Here is a 23,511-nt window from a genome sequence, read left to right on the forward strand (position 1 = left end):
AGAAATGTCAAAGCAATGACAATTTCTGCTCTCAAAGAACTTACATTTTGGTTTAGGAGCTTACTAGGATGGTGAGTAGAGCTTTGGGAGAATTACAAAGGTAAGGGAGGGTGGTGCTAGTGAATCTTCTATTTGGAATTGAGGCATGTCCAAAGGAAGTAAATCACCAAATGCGATTGTAAAGTTATTCACCTGATTCATAGTGAATGTCATAATATGGAATAAGATATGACTAAAAGAACTTTGTTTGGAAAATCATTTAAAAAGTATATAGTTTAAGAAAAGACATTTTTTTCCTTTTTAACATCAATAATATTGAAAATATAGGATATTAATTAAATAACAGATATTAGAGATATAATCATGACTGACACAAGGTAGGAAAACATTAAACATGCTAAATTATTCTTCATTGCAATATTTCAGGTGACATTTATGACTTGTAAAGTATGTTTTAAGCATTTAAAATGCTCATTTACAAAATCCTATGCTATAGACATTTCTGCATGGTTCTTGTTTTATCATTTTGGAGTGAATGAGATGTTTCTTAAACATTGAAGGTTAATAGCATATGAATTCTTTTAAAATTAGCTCATTTTATATACATATACATGAATATCTGTCTCTCAGATTCACATCGTTGAAATTGCTATCAATTTTTCTTTTTACAAAGTGAATAGATAGCCCAGATGTTCTCAGTGGGTGGGAGTCTGTTTAATTAGCAAGGATAAACTGATTTTGTCATAAATTTACATCCTTCCCAATAATGCCATAAAGCTTCATATACTGTATCTAATGATACATAAGACTACAATCTCACACTCTCCTCAAATGCTTACACATGAGAATGCTATGTGTAATCTTGCCATTCTAGAGTATCACATATTTTCTTGATGATATTCATGTTGAGCATGAGGCACTCCATTATTAAAATATTGAACAGAAGTTACTGATAACAGATTTTGAGTATTCAATACAACTGAAAACATTTGGGATTGGAAGACCAAGTTTTAAGTTAACTTTTCCATTGCACTCAGTTTAAAAAAAAACAAAGCTGAAGTATGTAGACACACACACACACAAAAATGGCTCATTGATCAATATACAGAAGAGAGGAGAAATAAAGAAGCAGGAGATTGTACATTATAATATATATAATGTACAGTATATATTCAGAAGTTAGAATGCATTGTACATAGAAGGACCCTGTCCCTGTAGAAGTTGGACTAATTGAACTGCAAGATTAAAAAGAAACTAAAGAGCCTAGATGCAGGATAGAACTTTCAGATCTCTGAAATATGAACTCCATAAATGGACTAAAACAAGTGTATGCAGCATTATACAGGTAATAGAAATATTTGTTTAAGCTCTACTTAATAGTATATTAACAAATCATAGGGGAGTTGTTTTTTGTTTTGTTTTTGTTTTATTGCACTTAGTTCAGAGGCAACTTAATATTAAAATTTTTCCACTGCTAAGTATGAAGTCCCATTTTACATCATGTAGACTCATTCAACTAAATTCTTATTTGGAGGAAGGCACAACCTAATATGTCTCAGAAATATTTCCAACATTCATTTTAAGGCTCTAGGAAATAGTTCTCTAAGTATTGCTTAAATTTTTAGCAGAATTACATAAGATGGGAATCCATTATTTTAATTCTCTTAAAAAAACAGTTTGGTTTTATATTTCTTCTGTAAGTAAAACAAAATGAATATATTTTTTCCATTTAAAATATAGTTTAATGTTTTGGACCAACTGGAATGAGCAGCACCCAAGTATAATGCGATCCACACTCACGGGAAAGAATGCCCAAGTTGTTGTCAGCACAGACATCCTTACTCCTAATGGACTCACCATTGATCACAGTGCAGAAAAGCTGTACTTCTCTGATGGTAGCCTCGGCAAAATCGAAAGGTGTGAATATGATGGATCCAAGAGATATGTGAGTTACATTTTTTTAATGAAATACACATTACAGAATAGTATATTTTGATATTTATTCTTCATTTAAGAAAGGGGTGGATGGTGTCCACACAAGTGGTTTGATTCAATCAAATCAACCAAACTGATAAAGGAAAACAAAACAAATAAACAAAAATGATTACTCGTTAGCTGATTTCTTCCACTATTTTACTATTTGTAATATCATAAGCAGCCATTCCTTGAAGTGTAATGTACTATTTTGCTTTGACTTTTTGCAATGGAAAATGTTACCATGGTATGAATATGTTTTATTGAAAACAAAAATGCTTAATGGATGGTAAGTTTAATTTAACCAAAGAGTTGTTTTTTTTAAGAAGTGAAATAGAATAGTTTATTTATCCACAAATGTAGGGAGAATGAGCCCACAAATTTCAATAGTTATTATATATATACATGTATGTATATATATATATATATACATATACATATATCTACATTTATCCCTTACAATGATTCATTTATGATTTTATAACTTAATTATAGTATTCATCCTGCAGAACCAATTTTTTTCTCTTATGCGGCTACAGACAAATTATTAAAATATAGTTGTTAAGAAAGTCTTTATAATAGAACTCAGTGACCTGCTATTTTATTTAATATATTTTATTTTTCCCCTAATTACATATTAAAATTTTTTTAAACTTTTTTTTTAAGTTTTCAGTTCCAAATTCTATCCCTCTGACTCCCCTCCCTAAGACAGTAAAGAGTCAGATAGTTATACATATGCAATCATGTAAAACATTTCCATATTAGTAATTTTTTACAGGAAGACAAACAAAAGAAAAACAATAAAAGAAAGAAAGTGAAAATCATCATACTTCAGTCTGTATTCAAGCAATATCAGTTCTTTCTCTGGAGGCAGATAATATGCTTCATCATTAATCCTTTGGGATTTTCTTAGATCACTGTATTGCTGAGAATAGCTAAATCATTCACAATTCTTCATTGAACAATACTGCTGTTGCTGTGTATAATGTTCTCCTGGTTCTGTTCACTTCACTTTGCATCAGTTTATGTAAGTCTTTCCAGGTTTTTCTGAAATCATCCTGCTTGTCATTTCTTATAGCATAATAATATTCCATTACAATCATATACCACAGATTGTTTCGTCATTCCCCAATTGATGGGCATCCCTTCAATTCCCAATTTTTTGCCACCACAAAAAGAGCTTGTATAAACATTTTTGTACAAATAGGTCCCCCCCCCTTTTTTTGAAGTAACCTGATATTTTATTTTATCTAGGATTTGCTAAATTTATTTTTTAATTAATTAATTAATTTTTAGTTTTCAACATTCACTTCAATAAGCTTTTGAGTTTTAAATTTTCTCCCCTTCCCTTCCCTCCTCCCTTCCCAAAACAGCATGCAATCTGATATAGGCTCTATGTATTCCTTTTATACATTTTCACATTAGTCATGTTGTAAAGAAGAATTAAAACCAATAGGAAGAACCACAAGAAAGAAGAAACAAAACAAAACAGAAGAAAAAAAAAGAGCAAATAGTATGCTTCGATCTGCATTTAGATTCCATAGTTCTTTCTCTGGTTGCGGATAGTGCCCTACTATTTTAAAAGATGAATTTGTTCAAGATCAAAATATTATGCAGTCAAATGTGGTGGTGATTTGATTTTGTTTCTGTAGGACCACAGAGCTAAATTTGCACGTTCTTTCAAAGAGGAAGAAGTAGAAATCAGGCTTGATTCTGTTCTTTGGAGCAAAGAGACATTAACAAAGTATCCCCCTAGGCACAACAGGAAAAAGTCATCCCCTACTTCACAGTGATTACATCCAGACTCCATTTATCTTCTTTTTGACTAGTGTCCTTGATGGAGGGGAAAAACAAAGTTTGATTCTTCAGTGAAAGAACTGTTGGGGTCATCTCACATGTGCTGTGTCTTGTACATAATTAGGTTCTTAATAAATGTTTGTGAGTTTAATTCATTATATCTAGAATGAACAGTCTACAGTATATTGGACAGTTGGAATGCATTGCTCTTTCCTGATTTTTAATTAGTGGCTCATCTTTCTACTTCATAGAGGCTAGAGATAAATAGTGTCCTGTGGTGCCAACTCTCTCCAAGGGGATGATACCTTCTGATAACCTGTCTATTGTCACATGGAAGGACTTGGGCTCAGCAGTTATGATGTAGATTATCCTAGGCTTTCTAGTGAATGATACTTTTTAAAATTGATGAATAGAAGTTTGAGAGATAATGTGGAGCAGTACATAGAGAACTGGACTTAGAGCCAGGAAGACATATTTTCAAAGCCTGCCTCTGGTACATACTATGTGACCCAAGGCAAGCCATTTCACCTTTTCAATGCTCAAGGCAACTTACTAAGATTGTTAAGTCACAGAAAAGGCGCTTGCTTCCTTTTGTTTGTAGAGAAAGTTTCATCTTGGTGGTTCCTGCTATGTATGAAATCACAGGTCTAACACTTATCCCTAACAGAATTTTTTTTCTTTTAAAATTTAATTTTATTTAAAAAAATCCTGACCTTAAAATAGAGAAAAAGGTTTCCATACTCATAGCAGAACACAAAAGGGAAAATTCTGTATGAAACCATGAATGTCCATTTCATTACTTGCTTTTCTTTTTTTGAGAAAAAAGTATGTAATATATTCTATACATTAATTTCAACACTGCCCTGTTGGTTTTGTTCTCTTCTGTGTGTGTACAAATGATTATATTGGCCTAAGAGAAACACTGGCATTGTCCAAAAATATGTCTGCCTTTGTTTCCGTTATCTCTCTAGAAGGGTAACATTCTTAATTATAAGCTCTCTGGAGACATAGATAGTCACTGCTGTGATCAGAGTTTGGTCTTTCAAAGTTTATTTTTTTACTATGGGGTCCTTGAATAGACTGTTCTCCTGGTTCTACTCATTTCACTCCATGGCAATTCATAGTACCCAAGATTCTCTGAAATCATCCCTGCCATCATTTCCAAAGGTGCAACTTTACATTACATTCAGATAGCATAATTTATTCAAACATTTCCCATTTCTCTAAGATGAAGTCTTTAATTCTAGTTCTTCCTCATCTCCCACCCTCTATAAATTTCCCTTTATATCTAGAAGCTTGTTTTGCTGTAACTAACTATTTCTTCTCTCTTATTATCTTGCCTCTTAAAACACCTCCATCCTTATCCCTCTTGTTTCCTCATTGAGTTTCATACACCTAGGTAGCACAGTGGAAAGAGTGTTATACTCGGAGTCAGGTCTCCAAGACCAGTATTCAAATCCTGACTCAGACACTTATCTGTTTCACCTACCCTGGGCAAATCACTTAATCTCTGTTTGCTTCAGTATCCTCATCTGTGAATTGGGTTGTTGTGAGGATCAAATGAGATAATAACTTAACAAATAATGGATAATAACATTAGCAAAGTGTCTGGCACATAGTAATCACTATATAAATGTTAGTTATCATCATTTTTTTCACAAGTATTATTTGTAATGCATTTTGCGGACCTTAAGGCACTACATAGTTATTGTTTCCATACATAACCTGGCGAGTGTAAGCATCCTTTAACCATTTCAGATAAGAATGAGGTTAATGTAATGTCTCCTTCCTCCATGTTTATGTTTCTTTTCCTGTACCCCAATTTGGGAAGATAGCAAGTTTTACTCCTTCCTCCTTCCTCCACTAATGCATTCCTCCTTTTGCATCCCCTTTTCTTTTTCCTCTGAAATTTTTCAGAATAGAACCAATCCACCTCCTGGACATCCATCCTTCTTTAACTCCCTCAGTACCCTTTAGGAAGGTATACTTACTTCTTCTCCTACCATACTCCTATATCTCCTTCCTGATTGCTCAAATAAATGTACATTTTTAGTTTTCTGTGGATGTTTATGTTTGTATTCCAAAATCCTACTTGACTCTGGTCTAGCTGCTTTAGGACATAGAGCTTTGTAGACTACATTTTTATCTGGATATCTTCGGTCAGGAGCTAGATTACTGGAGAAGATGGGGAAGAGGAATTACTACTGCCCATGGGCTTCTATCTGATTTTTTTTGGTCCAGTTATGAGGTTAAAAAATGTCATTTACTCTAGCTTCTTTTTGCATTTTCTTGATCAGTTGGGTCTGGTGTGAACTTTAGGATTTTGCTAGAATAAGTGTATGAATTATAGGCATCATGTTGTTGTTCAGTTGTTTCAGTCATGTCCAACTCTTTGTGACCACATCTGGGGTCTTCTTGGCAAAGAGAGGGAAGTGGTTTGCCATTTCTTTCTCTAGCTCATTTTACACATGAGGAAACTGAGGGAAACAGGGTTGAAGTGATTTGCCCAGGGTCACACAGCTACTAAATGTGTGAGGAGGGATTTGAATTCAGGTGTTCCTGACTCCGGCCTGGGGCTCTATGCACTTTACTGCTTAGCTGCCCCATGGGCCTACTACCTCCCATTCTATCAGTAATGTCTGTTAATTCTCCATAAAATTGGATGTCAAATATTGTTGTCCCAAGGCTATTTGAAAGGATTCTTACCTCTTTTTTGGGGGGAGGAGATGATATAGGGTTGCATTTGATACAACATTATTTTGTCCTAGTACAAAACATTTTTAATCCCTTCTCCTTACCTTCCTTCCTGAGGTCAATCTTTCTTCACCACTGCTTTTTTTCCCCCCTTTTGCTTTCATTACTGTTTTCTATGGGGATTCTAAATGCCTAAGATAGGAGGAAATAGTTTGATTACTATTTTTAATTGTTTCATGGATTACTACTTGATCTCGAGGTAAATGTGTTTCATCATATTTTAAAATATCTACCTTTATATAGCTACTATATTTTTAAACTTTCTTATAATTATTGTTAGTATGTTTTTATTATAAGATCACACTTGATAGTATGGCAATCATTTTTAGAGTTCTTGCATCTAACTTTAGTTTTACATGTTTTGCTTTCATGTAACTGGATTAAATTGGAGGAATATTTAACTTTTTTATTTAAAAATTTATAACTGCTTGTCATTTCCTTAACTTTTCACTCAATGATTAGAAATTAAAAATTTTAATTATTAAATATTAAGTCCTATGGGCAGCTAGGTGATGCAGTAAATAGAGTGCCAGGCCTAAAGTCAGGAAGATTCACCTTCCTACATTCAAATCTGGTTTCAGACACTTGCTTGTGAGTTTTAACCCTGTTTGTCCCAGTTTCCTCATATGTAAAATGAGCTGGAGAAGAAAATGGCAAACTACTCCAGTATCTTTGCCAAGAAAACCCCAAATGGGGCCATGAAGAGTTGGACAAGGCTGAAAAATGACTAACCAACAAAAATTCAGCCCTACAGATTTTCCAAAATCCCCAAGAGTTAAATTTGTTTTTTTCTAATTAGAAAAGCAATAATGTAATTTAGAAAAACATGTTTAACATCTTAAATGTGGCTGTAGTTGTATTCTCTTGGTGATGCTTTCATTTGTATTATTTTTAAAAATAAAAAGTAATCCTACCCAAATACCCTCTGCACAAATGAATGTTGTAATTTACTACTGAAAGTAGAATTTTCCAATTTGATTTATGTAATAAAATAAACAAATCCCTCCAGATTACAAATGACTCACGACTTGCCTCTATACATCCCAGATAACATTATTTTGATATCCAATACATGAACTTCAGTGATACTGATACAAAAGTAAACAACCTAAAGGCTTAGTGATATGTTGCACCTTTATAAGTTGAACTCCAATAAACAATTGGCCATACATATTCTTCTTTGTAGACAAACTATTTCGAAAATGTTCTTTGCATATTTCTTTTCATTATTCTGTGACAAGTTCATCACTTGAGGGAAGCATAGCCAATTGGATCTAAATGAAGCTACAGTAGCAATTTAGCCCCACACATTTACTGAGAAGTTCATTTATAAATATTTCCTTCTAAACTGAGCTTAAGCTGATTTACAAGTTGGTCTTTGTTTCAGTGTAACTTTTTTTCACATAAAGATTCATTATTTTCTTTGCTTACTAAGAGCTTACTGTTTTCTGTGCTTCTCATAGTTATGTTTTACTTTAGTTTTATATACTATTTGGTTTTGCCATAAGTAGTTCCACTTTGTTTTTAAGGAAAAATAAAAATGTTGCAAATTACACAAAATACAAATAGTCTTAGTCATTTTTCACACCTGCTGTATTTTAATCACATAATAGTTTAGGAACTTGGAAAAAAGTCTGACACCTTAGGGATTGATCATAGATTTCAAGCAATTAGGGATTTTAGAGGTGATTTTTGTTCTTTACTTTTGATGATTGTTCTTTACTTTTTTAGTAATTCTTTCCTAATGTCTTTTTTCAGGAGGTCACCATAGTATTGAATTTTGGCTCTGCTTTACAATTATTGGCTATCTTATTGCCCTTACCTTAGTTATTTAAGGTACTTATGACTTATACTTCATCCCTTTAAGGGAATTAGGGGAATGACACATCTATCTTAAAATCCTGAATGTTTGGTTATATGAATGATATTAATGTGGAGCAAGAGAAATTCTAAGATTTTGTAGTTCCCAATAGCTCATGCTTTCATATATGCTGGAGAAAGGGGAATTCTGCTCCAATTCTAGCTCCTAACATTTTATTTTAATGAAATCCAAATTGACTGCTTGGAAATTCATCTTTCTACTTGAGCAGCTTGGGTAAAGAAAATGAAATCTCCCCAGACCAGAAAGATATTCAAATCTTGACATAAAAGAACTGTTCCCAGGAGTTCATTATTCTTTCTTTCTTTTTTCTTTCTATGTGCCAGGCAGTGGGCTAAATACTTTTTACAAATATTATTGAGGTTAGTCAAGAATCAGAAAGATTAATTAGAAGAATATTAGAATAGTTGAGGTCAGGGGTTCTTAACCTAGGTTCTGTGAACCACATACAATATAATCAGCATTTTTAAGCACCTTCTGTGTGCCAGGCAGTGTGTTATGTGTCAGGGTTACAAATAATAAAAAGAAACACAATCCCTGCCCTCAGGGAGCTTGTAATATAATAAGGAAGACAATATACAAAAGAAAACTGAAAGAGGAAGAGAATGGGTGGAGGGGCATGATGAAGATGATGGAGTTGAAACCAGAGTGGCTGGTGGCAAATGAAGAGGTGACTGGCATTTTGAGTGCTCTATAAAAGGAGGCTATGGAAGAAGTTTTTTGTTCTGTCTTACCCCCTCCAATCAGAGAAGAAACTGAGGGTTCTGATGGAGAAATCATCTCCATAATAATGAGTTTCCTGGTTATAACTAGTTCTAGATGTACAGAATGGAGATATGAATATAGTTAGAGTTATGGATATAGATGATTTATAGATTTATAGTTATGACTATAGATAGGTATAGATTATGTATAAAGAGAGATATGAATATAGATACTATCTATATATATGTATGTGTATTTATATACACATATACACATATATATGCATATGTATACATGGTGGTATGTAACTGTATTTAGATATAATTTGTAGTTTTGTGTATTTTATTTAATTCATTTGAAGTCATTCTGAGAAGGGGCCCATAGGTTTCTCCAGTTCCTCAGTTTACTCATTTCCATAATCTACTTGTCTATCCCATTTCAGCCACATAATAAAGATCATTCCTTAATCTTACAATTCCTCACAATTGTTGTACTTCTATATTCATGAACTCTGAAATTCCTTATCTGATCATAATCTGTTGTCATTCTACCTCTCTCCTTGCCTCACTACTCCTAACTACATTCTTCATCCTGCCTTTGACCACTAAATCCTCCCAGGCCTTCAGCCCTAGCTATACTCTGCTCCCTTCCTCATCTTGCCTTCTTGTTGAACTGGTTCAATTCTACACTGTCCTCTTTTTTAAAGTTCATTGCCCCCTTATTCTATTGCCGATATTGCCCTGCCAAGCCTTAGCCATGAATTTCTCCACCAACTGCTGCCTTTGTTCCTACTTATGTGCAACTAAACGAAGCTGGAGAAAACCACTGAACTGTCCTGTTTACTGCAGATTTATGTCAGACAATCTCAACTAGGCACTCACTATGGCAAAGCAATCTTTTTACACTTTCCTGATCAATTGACTAGCTCACTTATGATTGTTCATTTTCCAAACTTTTTCATCCTTCCTCAAATCTCCCATGGCTCCCCTTCCCTCCCCCCTCTCAGCTGAGAACCCTGCCATATATTTTACTGAAAAAAAACTGGGTCTATTCCCTGAGACATCCCTATTCTCTTCTCCTCATATCACATCTCTCAGAGGCCCTCCACCATTATCTCTTTCTTCATCCTGGCTCACATAAAGATGTAACCCTTCTTGCTGAGACTAAACCCTCTTCATACATAAATGATCCAATATCATCCTTTCTTCTCCAGCAGATTGCCTCTCCCCCTGCCCCAACCCCATCATCCCACTTTCTCATTAATCTTCAATATCTTCTTGTCTACTGGCTGCTTTCCTACCACTTACAAACATGTAATGTCTCCCTCATCCTCAGAAAATCCTCACTTGCTCCACCCATCTCACTAGCTATTGTATAATATTTCATTTCCTTTGCAGGCCAGACTTCATGAGAAAGTCATGTCTCCACTCCTTTCTTTTTCAAAATTTTCTTAACTGTGAAATCTGGCTTCTGATGTCATCATTCAATGGAAACTGATCTCTCCAGTTACCAATGATCTCTTAACTGCCAAATCTAATGGCTTTTTCTCAATCCTCATTCTTCATTCCTCATGGCTTCTGTACCCAATGCTCTCTTTTCTCTAGGTTTTAGTGACATCAATCTCTCCTGCCTTTCTGACTGCTCCTTCTTAGTCTCCTTTGCTCTTTCTCTATTCAGATTACTAACAATAGATGTTCCACCAAGGCTTTGACTTAGACCCTCTTCCCTTCTCTTCCTATAGTGGTATAATTTGATTGGTGATCGCATTAGCCATATTAGCTTCCATGGATTTAATTATCATCTGTATGCTGAAGATTCTCAGTTGTGTTTATCAAGCTCTTGATCTCAAGGTGCTCACTTCTCTATTGGACATCTTTTTTAAAAATTTTATTTATTTTATTCTGAACTTAAGAAATAAAACAAGCCTTTCTATAACAGAGTAGAATAGAAAAAAAGTTGATTATACATGAAATCTCAAATCTATTACATACAACTTGCTATTCCTTTTAAACATATAATAAAGTTATTATATAACTTTCTTTTTTTCCTTTTTTTTCACTCCACACCCTTTCTAGAGATGGCTGCCATTTGATACAAATATGTATATATGTAAAACCATTCTATACATATTTCTATTTGTCAGTTTTTTCTCTGGATGAAGATAGCATCTTCCTTCATATGTTCTTTGTAGCTGATTTGGGTATTTATAGTAATCAAAAAGACTTAGTCCCTCAAAGTTGTTCTTGAAACAATATTGTGGTTACTGTATACAACATTCTCTTGTTCCTACTCATTTAACTCTTCGTTATTTTGTGCAAATTTATCCATATTCCTAAGATCATCCAGTTCAACATTTCTTAGAACACTGTAGTATTCCACCACAATCATACACCACAACTTGTTCAGCCAATCTCCAATTGTTGGGCATCCCCACAATTTCCAGGTCTTTGCCACCACAAAGAGAGCTACTATAAGCATTTTAGAACATATAGGTTCTTTTTTTCCCCTCATCATCTTGGTAAACAGACCTAGTAATTGTATTGCTGGGTCAAAGGATATAGGCAGTTTAATAACTCTTTGGACATGATTCTAGATTGCTATAAATTAGTGTCCTAACATTTCCACAAGATCTCCAACATTTGTTACATTTACTTTCAATCATTTTAGCCAATCTGACAGGTGTAAAAATGATATCTCAAGATTGTGTTAATTTGCATTCCTCTAATCAATAATGATTTAGAGCATTTTTTCTTATGACTATAAATTTTTTTGATTTCTTCATCAAAAAATTTCCTCTTCATATCCTTTGATCATTTATCAATTGGTGATGACTCTTATTCTTATATGTGTTAGACATCTTGAACAGGATATCCTATAGATCCCTTAAACTCAACAGGTCCAAAGCAGAGATCATTTTCTTTCCCTAAGAATGTTCCTCTCTTTCTGTCATATTACTGTTGAGGGTAGGAGGAGCAACAAATGCTCCCAGTCACCTCATCCACAACTTAGCTGTCATACTCAACTCCTCACCTTCTGTCCCCTCTCCACCTTTCCCCACACACACCTCAAATAAGTTGACAAGTCCCATAAATTCTTCCCTTATATCTTTTATATATACCCCTTTTTCTCCCTTGCCACTGTGACCAATCTTGGTGCAGGCCCTTATCACCTCTCACCTGGACAAATGCAATAACTTTCTGATTGGTTTCCCTTTATAAAAATCTCTTTATTCCAGCCCATCCTCTACTCAGCTGTTGAAACAATCTTCCTAAAGTCCAAATCAGATCATGTTAACTGTTCCCAACTCCCCACCATTTAATAGACTCCAAACTCTAAAGTCTTCCTATTATCTGCAGGATCAAATATAAAATTCTTTGTCTTTTAAAGCCCTTAACAATCTGGCCCCTTCCTGCCTTTCTAGTCTTTTTATACCTTGCTCCATTCTCACCTCTCCCCCACATACTTTGTGATCCAGTGACACTGGCCTCCTTGCTGTCCCTCTATCTCTTGTGTCTAAGTATTTTCAGTCTATAAGCATTTGTGGGAAAGAATGAATCTTCTGTGGGAATTTGTGGGAAAGAAACTGTTCCTTTTTGCATCTTCTTTGATATCTAGCATAGAGGCTTTTCCATCACAGGACTTTAGTGAAATGTTTCAGAGCATTAGAAAGCTATTAATTGAAGTAGCTTATTTAGTCCTAAAGTGTAGGCTGGGAAATGTTTAATAACCAGTTATCAAAGGAAAACAAAAATATGCTGGCCATATTTTTAAGGCTATTCTACATTAGAAACATTTTCTCTATCACTTTCTTAAGTCTAGACAATCAACAAAACAGTAAGCTAAATCCTGATTTGAAACATTTCCAAATTTCTGAGGTGTAAATGTAAATTTGCTGCATATTTAACAATTAGCTCTTCTGAGCTGCCTCCAGCTCACCCTTTACACCTCTCCCTTAACACCTCTACAGAAAATCTCTACCAGAATAACTACAGAAATAGGGAACTCATAGCCTTAGACAATTCTCCTTTTTAGTTCATAGAATCACAGAATGATAGATTTGAAGCTGCAGGGGACCTTAGATACTGTGTTGCCCAAACCCTCTTTTTCCTGATGAGAACTCTAAGGCTAGCAAGGTTAAGTGACTTCCCCAAAGTCATATAGGTAGTAAACCACAGAGGCGGGATTTGAGTCCAAGTCCTTTGACTCAAAATGAAGTGTCTTTTCCACTTTTTCATGCTGCCTCTCTAATCTTTCTTATATTGGGTCAAATTTTCCTCCTTGTAACATTCATCTGGAACAACAGAGAAAATGGAGTTTTCTCCAACACAGGCCATCTTTAGGGCAGCTGTCATAGTCTTCTCTTTCCCATGCTAAGCACCCCTAATTATTGACTGACTACATTAATTCAGCTGATAATAATTTGATTTAAAATGTGCATAGACCAGATTTAACCTCTTAAAGGGAAAGTTAAAAAAGTGGGTTGAAGTATGCCCACTTATATGAATTATATGATTGTGTCCCATTATCTCATCATTGTAGCTGTTATCTATATCACAAATTTACAACTTAGAATAATTATATCCTGCTTATATATTTTTAAAATTGTTTATGTTAATATGTCTTTCCCAATAAAATACAAGCTCATTGAGGGCAGTCACTGTATCTTATATAGTGGATATATTTGTATCCACCATAATGCCAAGCTTAGTTCTAGCACATAGTAGATGAAACAATTACTTCCAGAATAATATAATTATCTCTTGAGAAATAATACAGTCTTAAGACTGGAAGCATCATTGAAAATTTTCTCTCCTTCCCTCCATCTTACTAATTCAAGCAAAGGCTGAATTTTTTTTTGTATTATTAAACAGCATAGCAGTAATTTTACTTGGGGTTGAGGCAGTAAAGATAAGCCCTATTCTAATGTATTCAAAGAAACTCTTTGGTGACATTACAAAATTGAATTTGAAAGCTTTTCTGGCATTACGTTGGAAAAATAGGTCACCATTCTTCTTATGTCCCTATCCTAGACTTCTGCTTTGACTCTGGTTATTAGAATAAGTAACAGTTTATCTCTAAGTGGAAAATTATGGCCAACTTTAATATTAAATGCAAAAGAATGCCTAGTCATCTCATTTATTGCTTCTGAACTTTAAAAGGTCTTCTGTATCTTGTGTACCTTTGTATTTGTGTAGTGATAGCTTTCAGACATTAGAATAATCTGCTTTCCAGATACCAACTTAAGCTGAGTTTTCTCTCACTGAAAAGGTAGTTAGTAAGGGATTCAGTAACAAGTGTGGACCACCTTTATATCACCAGGGCTTTGAAGCTTCCAGGTTACTGGTAGGGGCTCTGCAAAGCCCTGGCAGAACTTTCAAGATGAGAGGACTCTTTCCAACTCCAGTGACAAAATTGGATCTGTAACTTAGAAAGTGTGGGTCCATTGATATCACATGTGCTTGTTGGTATTGGGGCAGTAGGAAGGTAGGGAAAGGTTGGAGCAAATTGTGTTTTCTTCTGTTTAGATATTTTGCTCTGTTGGGGAGGGAAAAAAACTTTTGAGGGGAAAACATATTTTATTGCTAACGACTACCTTTGATTTATTTTAAGGTGTTCTAGGTCCTCAGTCATGCTTTTTAGGTTAATTGGAAAAGGAGAAAGCCTGAATATTTGTCCTCCTTATGATAAAACTTATTCTTCAAGTTTACCCTCACAATATTCTCCCATTGTTTTAGGAAACTTTTACTTTTAAAAAACTAACCACTAGTGACAAGAGAAGGATTCATTTCTTTTAGAAAGGTCTTTGAGGTTAGCATAGGGAAATTCATTGTGTCTATATATTTAAAAGTTGAATTCCTGGGACAGCTATGTATGTGGCACAGTGGATAGAGTTCTGAGCCTAGGGTCAGGAAGACCTGAATTCAGATGTGACCTCATACTTTAGCTCTATCACTTAACCTAAATCTGCCTTATTTTTCTCCACTGTAAAATCAAGATAATAAAAGGGATTTTTGTAAAGATCAAATGAGAAAATATTTTTAAAAACACATAGTGGGCACTTAGTAAATTCTTATGTTTGTGCTATTTCCTTCCTTCTTTGGGCTTTTAGGATGGTTTCCCTTTTCTAGGCTGTGCATTAAGGCCCTGTTAATGCAACCCATAGTGAGATCATAGGAATCAACAGTTAGAGAGCATATCATCATATATAAGGCACTAAGTTTGGAACCAGGAAGAACTTACTTCAAATTCTACTTAAGACAAAGCTGTGTTCCCATGGACAAATTGCTTTAGCCACTCTTTGTTTCAGTTTCCGTTTCTGCAAAATGAAGGACCTCCCATTTCAGTGGCTTCAAAGTTCTTTTCTATTTCTAAATCTATGATCCCGTGACTAGTAGTAAATTTGTGCTCATGCCTTCTCTAGAAATTTCTGTATACATAACTTAATTTCTTAAAGACACTCAGATAAAATTCTGTAATATTTCATACCTCTTCATTTAACATATTTTATAAAGTTATGTCAGTATTTAGAAGAATTTTTGATCTTTAGGGGAAAAAAACTTGAATATTGTACTTTCACTTGGATATTTATAATTATAAACTGTAAATATCCTTGGCAGTTGGGTTTTTATTTTCAGTTTCTTACCTTATAATCTTTGAAGGCTTCTGTCAGTATCAGAGAGATAGTATATCGTTTGTCTATCAACTCATATATTGCTCTGCTTTTCCTAAATATAAGGACCTATTGAGCACCTTCTTTCATGACAATTAGAAAAAAGTACATTTTAAATTTACTTTATACTTTCAGATGAATGTTTGGGTTTTGTAGTATGTTCTGATAGTCAATATGATCTATTTAGCACTATATTTAAAGCATGATTCTAAGTGTATTGTATAGGGAAGGAACAGGGAGAGAGAAGAAAGAGCAATGACAAACTGAAAATTGGGTGAACTTCAGACTAGTTAGACAAAAGATAAACACACACATGGCCACATGCGCACACACACACACACACACACACACAACATAAGACATTTTTGATGGCTCTGTGATCTCAGTGAGGGGATGTACTTTCTTCAACAGTGTAGATTGTAATCCATTCATGTCTGTCCATAGACTCTGGGCCAGGTTCTTCCATAAATTTGCCACAGGGCCTTTCCCCATTGTGCTGTAGGTAGATGGTGGGGGGTGTTCCTCTACCTCTTTTGACATGGTAGGTATACCATGCACTTTGTACATTTGGTCTTACAGTCAGTATTTAATCAGTGATCTTTTGTTTCTAGGCATACATTTCTTTCATGACATCCTTTATACCATTTTTTATTGCTCAACTCCTAGAATTTAATATAATTGTCATTAAAAAGATAAGTTGTTATCAGGATAGTGTTTTAAGGAACCAAGATATATGTATGTGTAATCACTAATATTAAAATATTCTTTGGGTTTTTTATGATTATCGCATTATGTGTCCTTTGTTTTAACCTGTAAAGCAAAACATATTTATAAAATATAATAAAAATGATAATAAATTTGCATAGTTATTTAAAAGTACTTGCATATCTTTCCTATGTACATTAGCAGTTGCTCTATAAATGATAGACTTTGTAATAAGCTATACATGGCATTGTGGAAGAATTATATCTATAGAGAGCTTACGTATCCTAATGAGGTTTATTAAAGGCTATTCTTTATAGAGGTCTTGGGAGGGCTGGACGAAGGTGTGTTGTAGTTCCTCAGGTCTATGTCTTTAGTTGGGTTGCCATCAGTAATCTGGGCAGAATGGTGTCCTGTGGTCTCAGACCACTTCATTGGTTGGAAACTTCCTAGATAACTCATGGGAAATTTACAGGGCAGCCCATTCTATTTTTTTTTATCTTTCTCATTATTAGCAAATACTTATTGAACCAAAATCTGTCCCTGTAATTTTTACTCCATTGCTCTTAGTTCTACACTCAGATAAGTTACAGTGAATCTAATAAGTATTCTGTTTGACAAACTTCAAAATATTTGAAGAAAGCTATCATATACTCCCTTACTGTTCTTTTTTTTTTCATGCTAAACATTACTAGTTCCTTCAGCCTTTGATCATATGACTTTATGAGGATATTTTGAAGTCCATCATCATCCTGGTTGCCTTCCCCTGTTTCCCTTCCATCTTGAGAAAACTCCTCTTAAAAAGTACCTAGAACTAAACACAATTACTTCCTTTTTTGTGGATAGCATGATCAATTCTGGCCAAGATTATTTTTTACTATGATAACCATGTCATGTTATTGAATCAAACTGATCCTTTAGTCAACTAAAATCCCTAACTTTTTTTTCATATTTTACTCATTTCAGATTATTTTTAAGATCCTGATTTTTTCCATTTATCTTATTAGCTATCCTTCCCAACTTTGTCATTTGCACTTTTGTTACTCATGTTATCATGAGTCTTCATTCCAAGTCATTGATAAAGAATGTTGAAGAAAGGAAGGCTAAGGATAGAGCCTAATAGTATGCTAACAGAAATCTAACTCTTTCTCCACCTCCCCAGGTTGATATTGATCCACTCCACCTATGGGTCAGCTAAGTAGCACAGTAGATAGAACTGAGAGCCTGGAGTCAGAAAGACCTGAGTTAAAATCCAGCCTCAGTGACTTTGTACAACTCATTTAACCTCTGTCTGCCTCACTTTCCTTATTAGTTAAAAGGGGAGCACCTAAATCCCAGGGTGGTTATGAAGATAAAATTAAATAATACTTGAAAAGCATTTTGAAACCTTAAAGTGCCATATAAATTTTAGTTATTATTATTGTATAGCTTTCTTCACAACAACTCTATAAAATAATATTGCATCATTTCTCCTGGGCCCAGGGGCTATGTGCTCACTATTATTCTATGTTCCCTGTCTTCATCTTAGTTTTTTTCTTATATGAATTAAGGATAGTATTTAGCTATTATCTTTCTATAACATATCAGGTGTCTTCTAGCATATCTATATTTATGATCTGTTCAGTTATTTTTTTTCTTCCCACTTCAGTACCAATTCAAAGCATTGTATCATGTAGGCAAGTATCTAATAAAATTTATTATTTCAGACCCTTATGAGATGGATTCCAGAGTCAGCCAAGAATGCATGATTCTAGTATTTTAAGCCATGAGCCATCAAACCAAGTACTAGTTTCCAATGAAATATGCTTGTACAACATAGACAACTTTTAACTTCCTAAATTGTTCTTTCCATCCTAAAGCCTGATGCTTTAATCAGAAAGAGAAATACATTTTTTTTAAAGCTGCTCCTTTCTCACTTCTAAATCTTTCATTTACTTTCTAATAAATCCATAAAAAAGCCTTTCTTTTTTTTTTTCTTGGCACCTATGTGTATCATTAGGGAAAGGTGCAGTTGTTGGGTTTGATGATTCTCTCAGCAAATTCTCCATCAGAGACTGTATTTTTCATGTGCATTCAAGGAAAACAGCACCAATCCTTATGAGTGCTGTCAGGGCTACAAGAGTTCATTTCCATAGTCTTAAGCACATATGTCTTTTTCTCTTGGGGCTTCTAGGAGGGAGCCAAGTAATTGGTTTCTTTGCATATTCTGACAACTTTGGATCTTTGTTGTCATTGAGACTCAGAGTCATAATAATGCAATTTATAGAACACATTGATGTTAAAAACATTTTCCTCATAATACGGTCATAAGTTAAGTAGTATAATAGGATCTCCATTTTACAAGTGAAGAAACTGAGGCTCAGCATAATTAAGTGACTTGTTCCAGGGTTACATAGACAATAATTGTCAGATTGGGTTTTGAACTTAGGTTTTTGACTATGTTCATTGTCCTTTCCATTGCTTCTTCCTCAGAAAGTCCAGAAGCCATACCTTTATAGAGCTCCCATGATTTAGATCACCATATCATTCTCCTTCTTTCCTGTCACACCTTTCCACATTTGAGCCTCTTTATCCTCCTTACGGTTCCTCTCTATTGTCCCAGAATCTTTTATTTCCTGTCTTCCTTCTTGGATTATTTGTTGCCCCTCGTTCTTCTTTTTTTTTAATTAATTTATTTTGATTTATCAATCATCACTTCCATAAGCTTTAGAGTTTTAAATTTTTCTCCCCCTTCCTCCCCAACTCCCTCCACAAGACGGCATGCAATCTGATATAGGCTATACATATACATTCCTATTAAACATATTTTCACATTAATGATGTTGTAAGTAAGAATTAGAACTAATAGGAGGAACCACCAGAAAAAGGAAACAAAACACAACAGAAGAAGAAAAAATAGCAAATAGTATGCTTCAATTTGCATTCAAACTCCATAGTTCTTTCTTTGGATGTAGATAACATTTTCCATCATGACACCTTTGGAGATGTCTTAGATCCTTGTATTGCTAAGAAGGGATGTCTATCAATATTAGTCATCATACAACGTGGCTTTTGCTGCTTACAGTGTACTCCTGGTTCTGCTTACTTCATTCAGCATCAGACCATACAAGTCTTTCCCGGTTTTTCTGAAGTCAGCCTGTTCATCATTTCTTATAATGCAATAGGATTCCATTACATTCATATACCACAATTTGTTCAGCAATTTTCCAATTGATGGGCATCCTCTCAATTTCCAATTCTTTGCCACCACAGAAAGAACTGCTATAAATGTTTTTGTCCATGTGGGTCCTTTTCCCATTTGTATGCTGTCTCTGGGATACAGCCCTAGAAGTGCTATTGCTGGGTCAAAGGATATGGACATTTTTGTAGCCCTTTGGGCCCCTCATTCTTCTTAAAAAGCCAAAAACATAAGAATTATATTCTTCAAGCCTTTCCACATTCTTTTTAAACAGGATTAGAATGGTGTGCACTCAACACGTATTTGGTGAAAAATTTTCTCTGTCATGAAGATAGACTGTTAGGTCACTGGGTCAGTTCCCTAGGAGGTTTCATACCTCCTAGTATTGGAGAGATTTAGGATTATACCTTTACATTTTTACACATTTCCCTGAAAACTCCTACTAATAACTATCACAGCAAACTGCCTATTTTCCAGGACTGTTCAATGATGAAACTGAGCTACAAGCCTTCCTATCCTATCAGCAAATATGGTATGTTTTAGGCAACTGGTTTTTAGGGATAGTATGAGTCTAAGATCCCACAGGTATTGTGCTCCACTAACTCCAGAGGCATACTATTCATTTGTACTTTTTTATTCTTAGTCAAATAATCTAGGGGTTGTAGGGGTGGTGGTGGTAAGGAAAGGGTGAGAAAGGTGTGTTTGTGTAGACTGGTTTTTAAAATAGGATTCAGAAAGAGTTGCTTCCCTCCCCCCCATTTCATTTATTCGACCTGTTAATGTTGAAATTTAACAAGCTCATTCATGTGCTTAATGCTTTCCATCTAACTCAGCCAGTTTTTATTAGTCTCTTTTATTGTAGAGTACAGTCTCAGTAAAATATAAGTCCACTGAGTTATCATCTGACTTCTATTGATTAAAATATAATAATTGGCTGAGATTTTCTGATTTTATAGCACCAAATTAACTTGTGCTATGGCCCTACCTTGATATTTATAATGATGAGGAATGCCCACATAGTTTTGAGAATTCTTTTCTGATATAGTTATTGGTGGGAGGGTGAAGGAGAAAGAGAGAAGGGAGAGGGGGGAATTTTTTTCAGTAGTTCTAATTCCTGTTCTATAACTCACCTTCCACTTTTTTTTTAATCTTAGTAATTGAAATAGTAACTAATGGTGATAGGAGAACAGCAACATGATTATAGTCTTTCTCCCACCAGTTACCCCAGGAATGTGAATCATTTTTTGAAAGTATCTGCTATTCCCAGAGCAAAAATTCCCCAAGAAGAGCCATTGTGCAAGTTTCCAAGGAATTACAATTGCTTCTCTTCATTACCTCTAGCATCCTTCTTCTGGCAACCTGGCTCAGGGCTATTTTCAGAGTAAATTCCCAGTCACACATACTAAGCTGCCCTATATTTCTTTAGAATGGTGAGTGGAATGGAAAAAAAAATGAATACTTCTATATTTGTTTTCTGGGGTGGATGCCCTGTAATAAGACAGTCTTTTAAGAAGAAAGAGAAAATTCAGACCTTAGAAAAAATGTCAGTTATTTAATTAGGTAGAGACAGCCATTAGGATATTAAATGATTTAATAGTGCTTGTTGTATTTCTTTGTAATTTCAAATATCTTTACATTACTTGGTTTTATAAGTAGACTCCAGAATGTATGTGTGTGTATGTGTGTGTATGTATGAATATATATTTTATATATATGAAATATATATATATATATTATATATATATATGTAACATCTCATGATATGGTAGTCATTGATATATCTGAATATATATATGATGCTCTCAGTGTCTATATTCCAACACCTGTTAAGTATGTTTAGATGCTCAGAGACACTAATTAATGAACTAATACTATAGTTGATCGGATTTAGATTGATGGAATCAGATCAAAGTCATGCCCTATCACCAAAGGAGTAAAGGAAGCCTATCTAATGGAGCCAAGTTTACTTAGCATTAGTATTTACATTTTGTTGTGTGGAAGTTGAGTGGGACACAAAATTCACCACAAATCACCAAGACAACTTAGGAACTTTCAGATGGAGTTGATTATGTTTTGGAGGTGCCACACAAAATTACACACAAGAGATTCTAGGCCCCTTGTGTCTAGTTAAAATAGATGTACAGATTAAAAATCAAGGGAAAAATCATAGAAAGTGTCTTCTAGCACTAAAATTCTTTAATATTCTATTAACCATTGTGTTTAGTGACTTCTCTTAGCTCTTCTTAAATCTCCTCAATACACTAAGAGGCAACATGAAGTAATAGATGTTGGGGTCTTGGAGGCAGAAAGACCAAGATTCAAGGCCTACCTCTAATACTTAGAAGGTGTGGAACACTTGGCAAGTCTCTTAGCCTTTCAATGCCCCGGCAACTCTCTAAAGCAAGTGTTTTTTCACTTTTAATACTTCCAAGGATCTGTTATCTGATCAATGTATATATTCCTTTCTTAAATATAGATGCCAACCCATTCAGACCTTCTTATCTTCTCCTGTTTCTGCCTATGTTCTTCAAGAGATCCTCCAAAAAGGATGTCAGCCCTCTCAGAATAATGTTTTTAATGCACAAAATAAAGTACATAGGATTATAAGTGGAAACCAATTATATTGAGATATAGTTATCAAAAACAATTTTTTAAGCTAATTCATGGATACCAAGTTAAGAACCTATCCTCCAAAAAAAACAAGTTACAGACTAGTTGGCCAATTTACTCACGAGGTAGTTTCTACATCACTGAAAACCATGAGTCTGGCCCCACTCCTGATCACTCCCAATCCCCGTTAAGATGTAAATGAGGATTCTTTAAGTAGAAAATTGTACCTGAAAAGCTCATGATTGACCAGGGATTTTCTTTGATTGAAATTGAATGTGGTTACTAAAATTCTTTTTTGATAACTATACATTATGAATGATGATAGGCTACCACAAAAAGTTAACAAAATTCAGCACACTTATTGCTTAACTGAATAACATCTATTATTGCCATGAACTTGGAAACAAACTCAAGATTTGTTTCATCTAAGCTAAATGAATCATGAGTGGTAGAGGTATCCATTCTAAGATGATGTAGAAGGATCTAGGGGTTTGTCATGGCTAATATACTTTCTTTAGGAAATCATGTCAACAGTTTTTATGTGTCATCCTTTACAACTGGGTCCCCAAGAGCTAGATCAAGATCTACTTATGAATCTTGAAGATTTACTTGGTAGATCTACAAGCTTTGAATTCCCTACTTTGGAGCAAATGTCTGCCACTTGATCAATTTGATTTTTGAGGTTTGGCTACCCATGGCCTTAGAGAAGTGGGGTGAATGGGGTAATGGTGGCAGTTATGTGAATCGGACAGGCTCAAGCTTGATGATTAAGCAGGTGAAGATGCTTGTCCCAGGCAGTAATTGCTATATTTGTCTAACTCAGTGTAATCCTTCAGATGTAATATGTCTAAATGTTTTTCTAGTATCACAAAACAGACTGAACTATTTAGTTTCTAGATTCCAAAAGGATGAGTTGGTATGAAGCGATTCCTGAAAGTAAACAATGAAGCTAATCATTTATTAGCTGAAGGATGATTATTCTCTGGAAAACTGCCATTCAGTGAAAATATTGACCAAGAGTACTCCCTAATGAGAAATGTAATATGAATATAATAAAACATACCTGCAAAACTCAAATATGTTTACAATATTTTACTAAAACTCCAATATTAAGAAAAATTAAGGAAAAAAAAGTTCATGGTAATAATGTTTAAGAACTTTCATTCACAAGATCATCTGAAGAGATTCTTATCTGACATTTCAGTCCCTCCTTTACTGTCTTCTTATATCAAACTTAAATAG

General features: G+C 34.5%; 1 protein-coding gene across 1 annotated transcript in view; it reads left to right on the forward strand.

Moving 5' to 3' along the window:
• LRP1B (LDL receptor related protein 1B) overlaps positions 1–23,511 on the forward strand; it is a 2,189,733-nt gene that overhangs the window by 1,732,070 nt on the left and 434,152 nt on the right. The window contains exon 43 of the mRNA XM_027835590.1: positions 1,741–1,945. Coding sequence (XP_027691391.1) covers positions 1,741–1,945 — 205 coding nt within the window. The remainder of the gene's footprint in view (positions 1–1,740; positions 1,946–23,511) is intronic.

The sequence above is a fragment of the Vombatus ursinus genome, unplaced genomic scaffold, assembly GCF_900497805.2.
Source record: "Vombatus ursinus unplaced genomic scaffold, bare-nosed wombat genome assembly UNPS02014816.1, whole genome shotgun sequence".
NCBI classification, from domain to species: Eukaryota; Metazoa; Chordata; class Mammalia; order Diprotodontia; family Vombatidae; genus Vombatus; species Vombatus ursinus.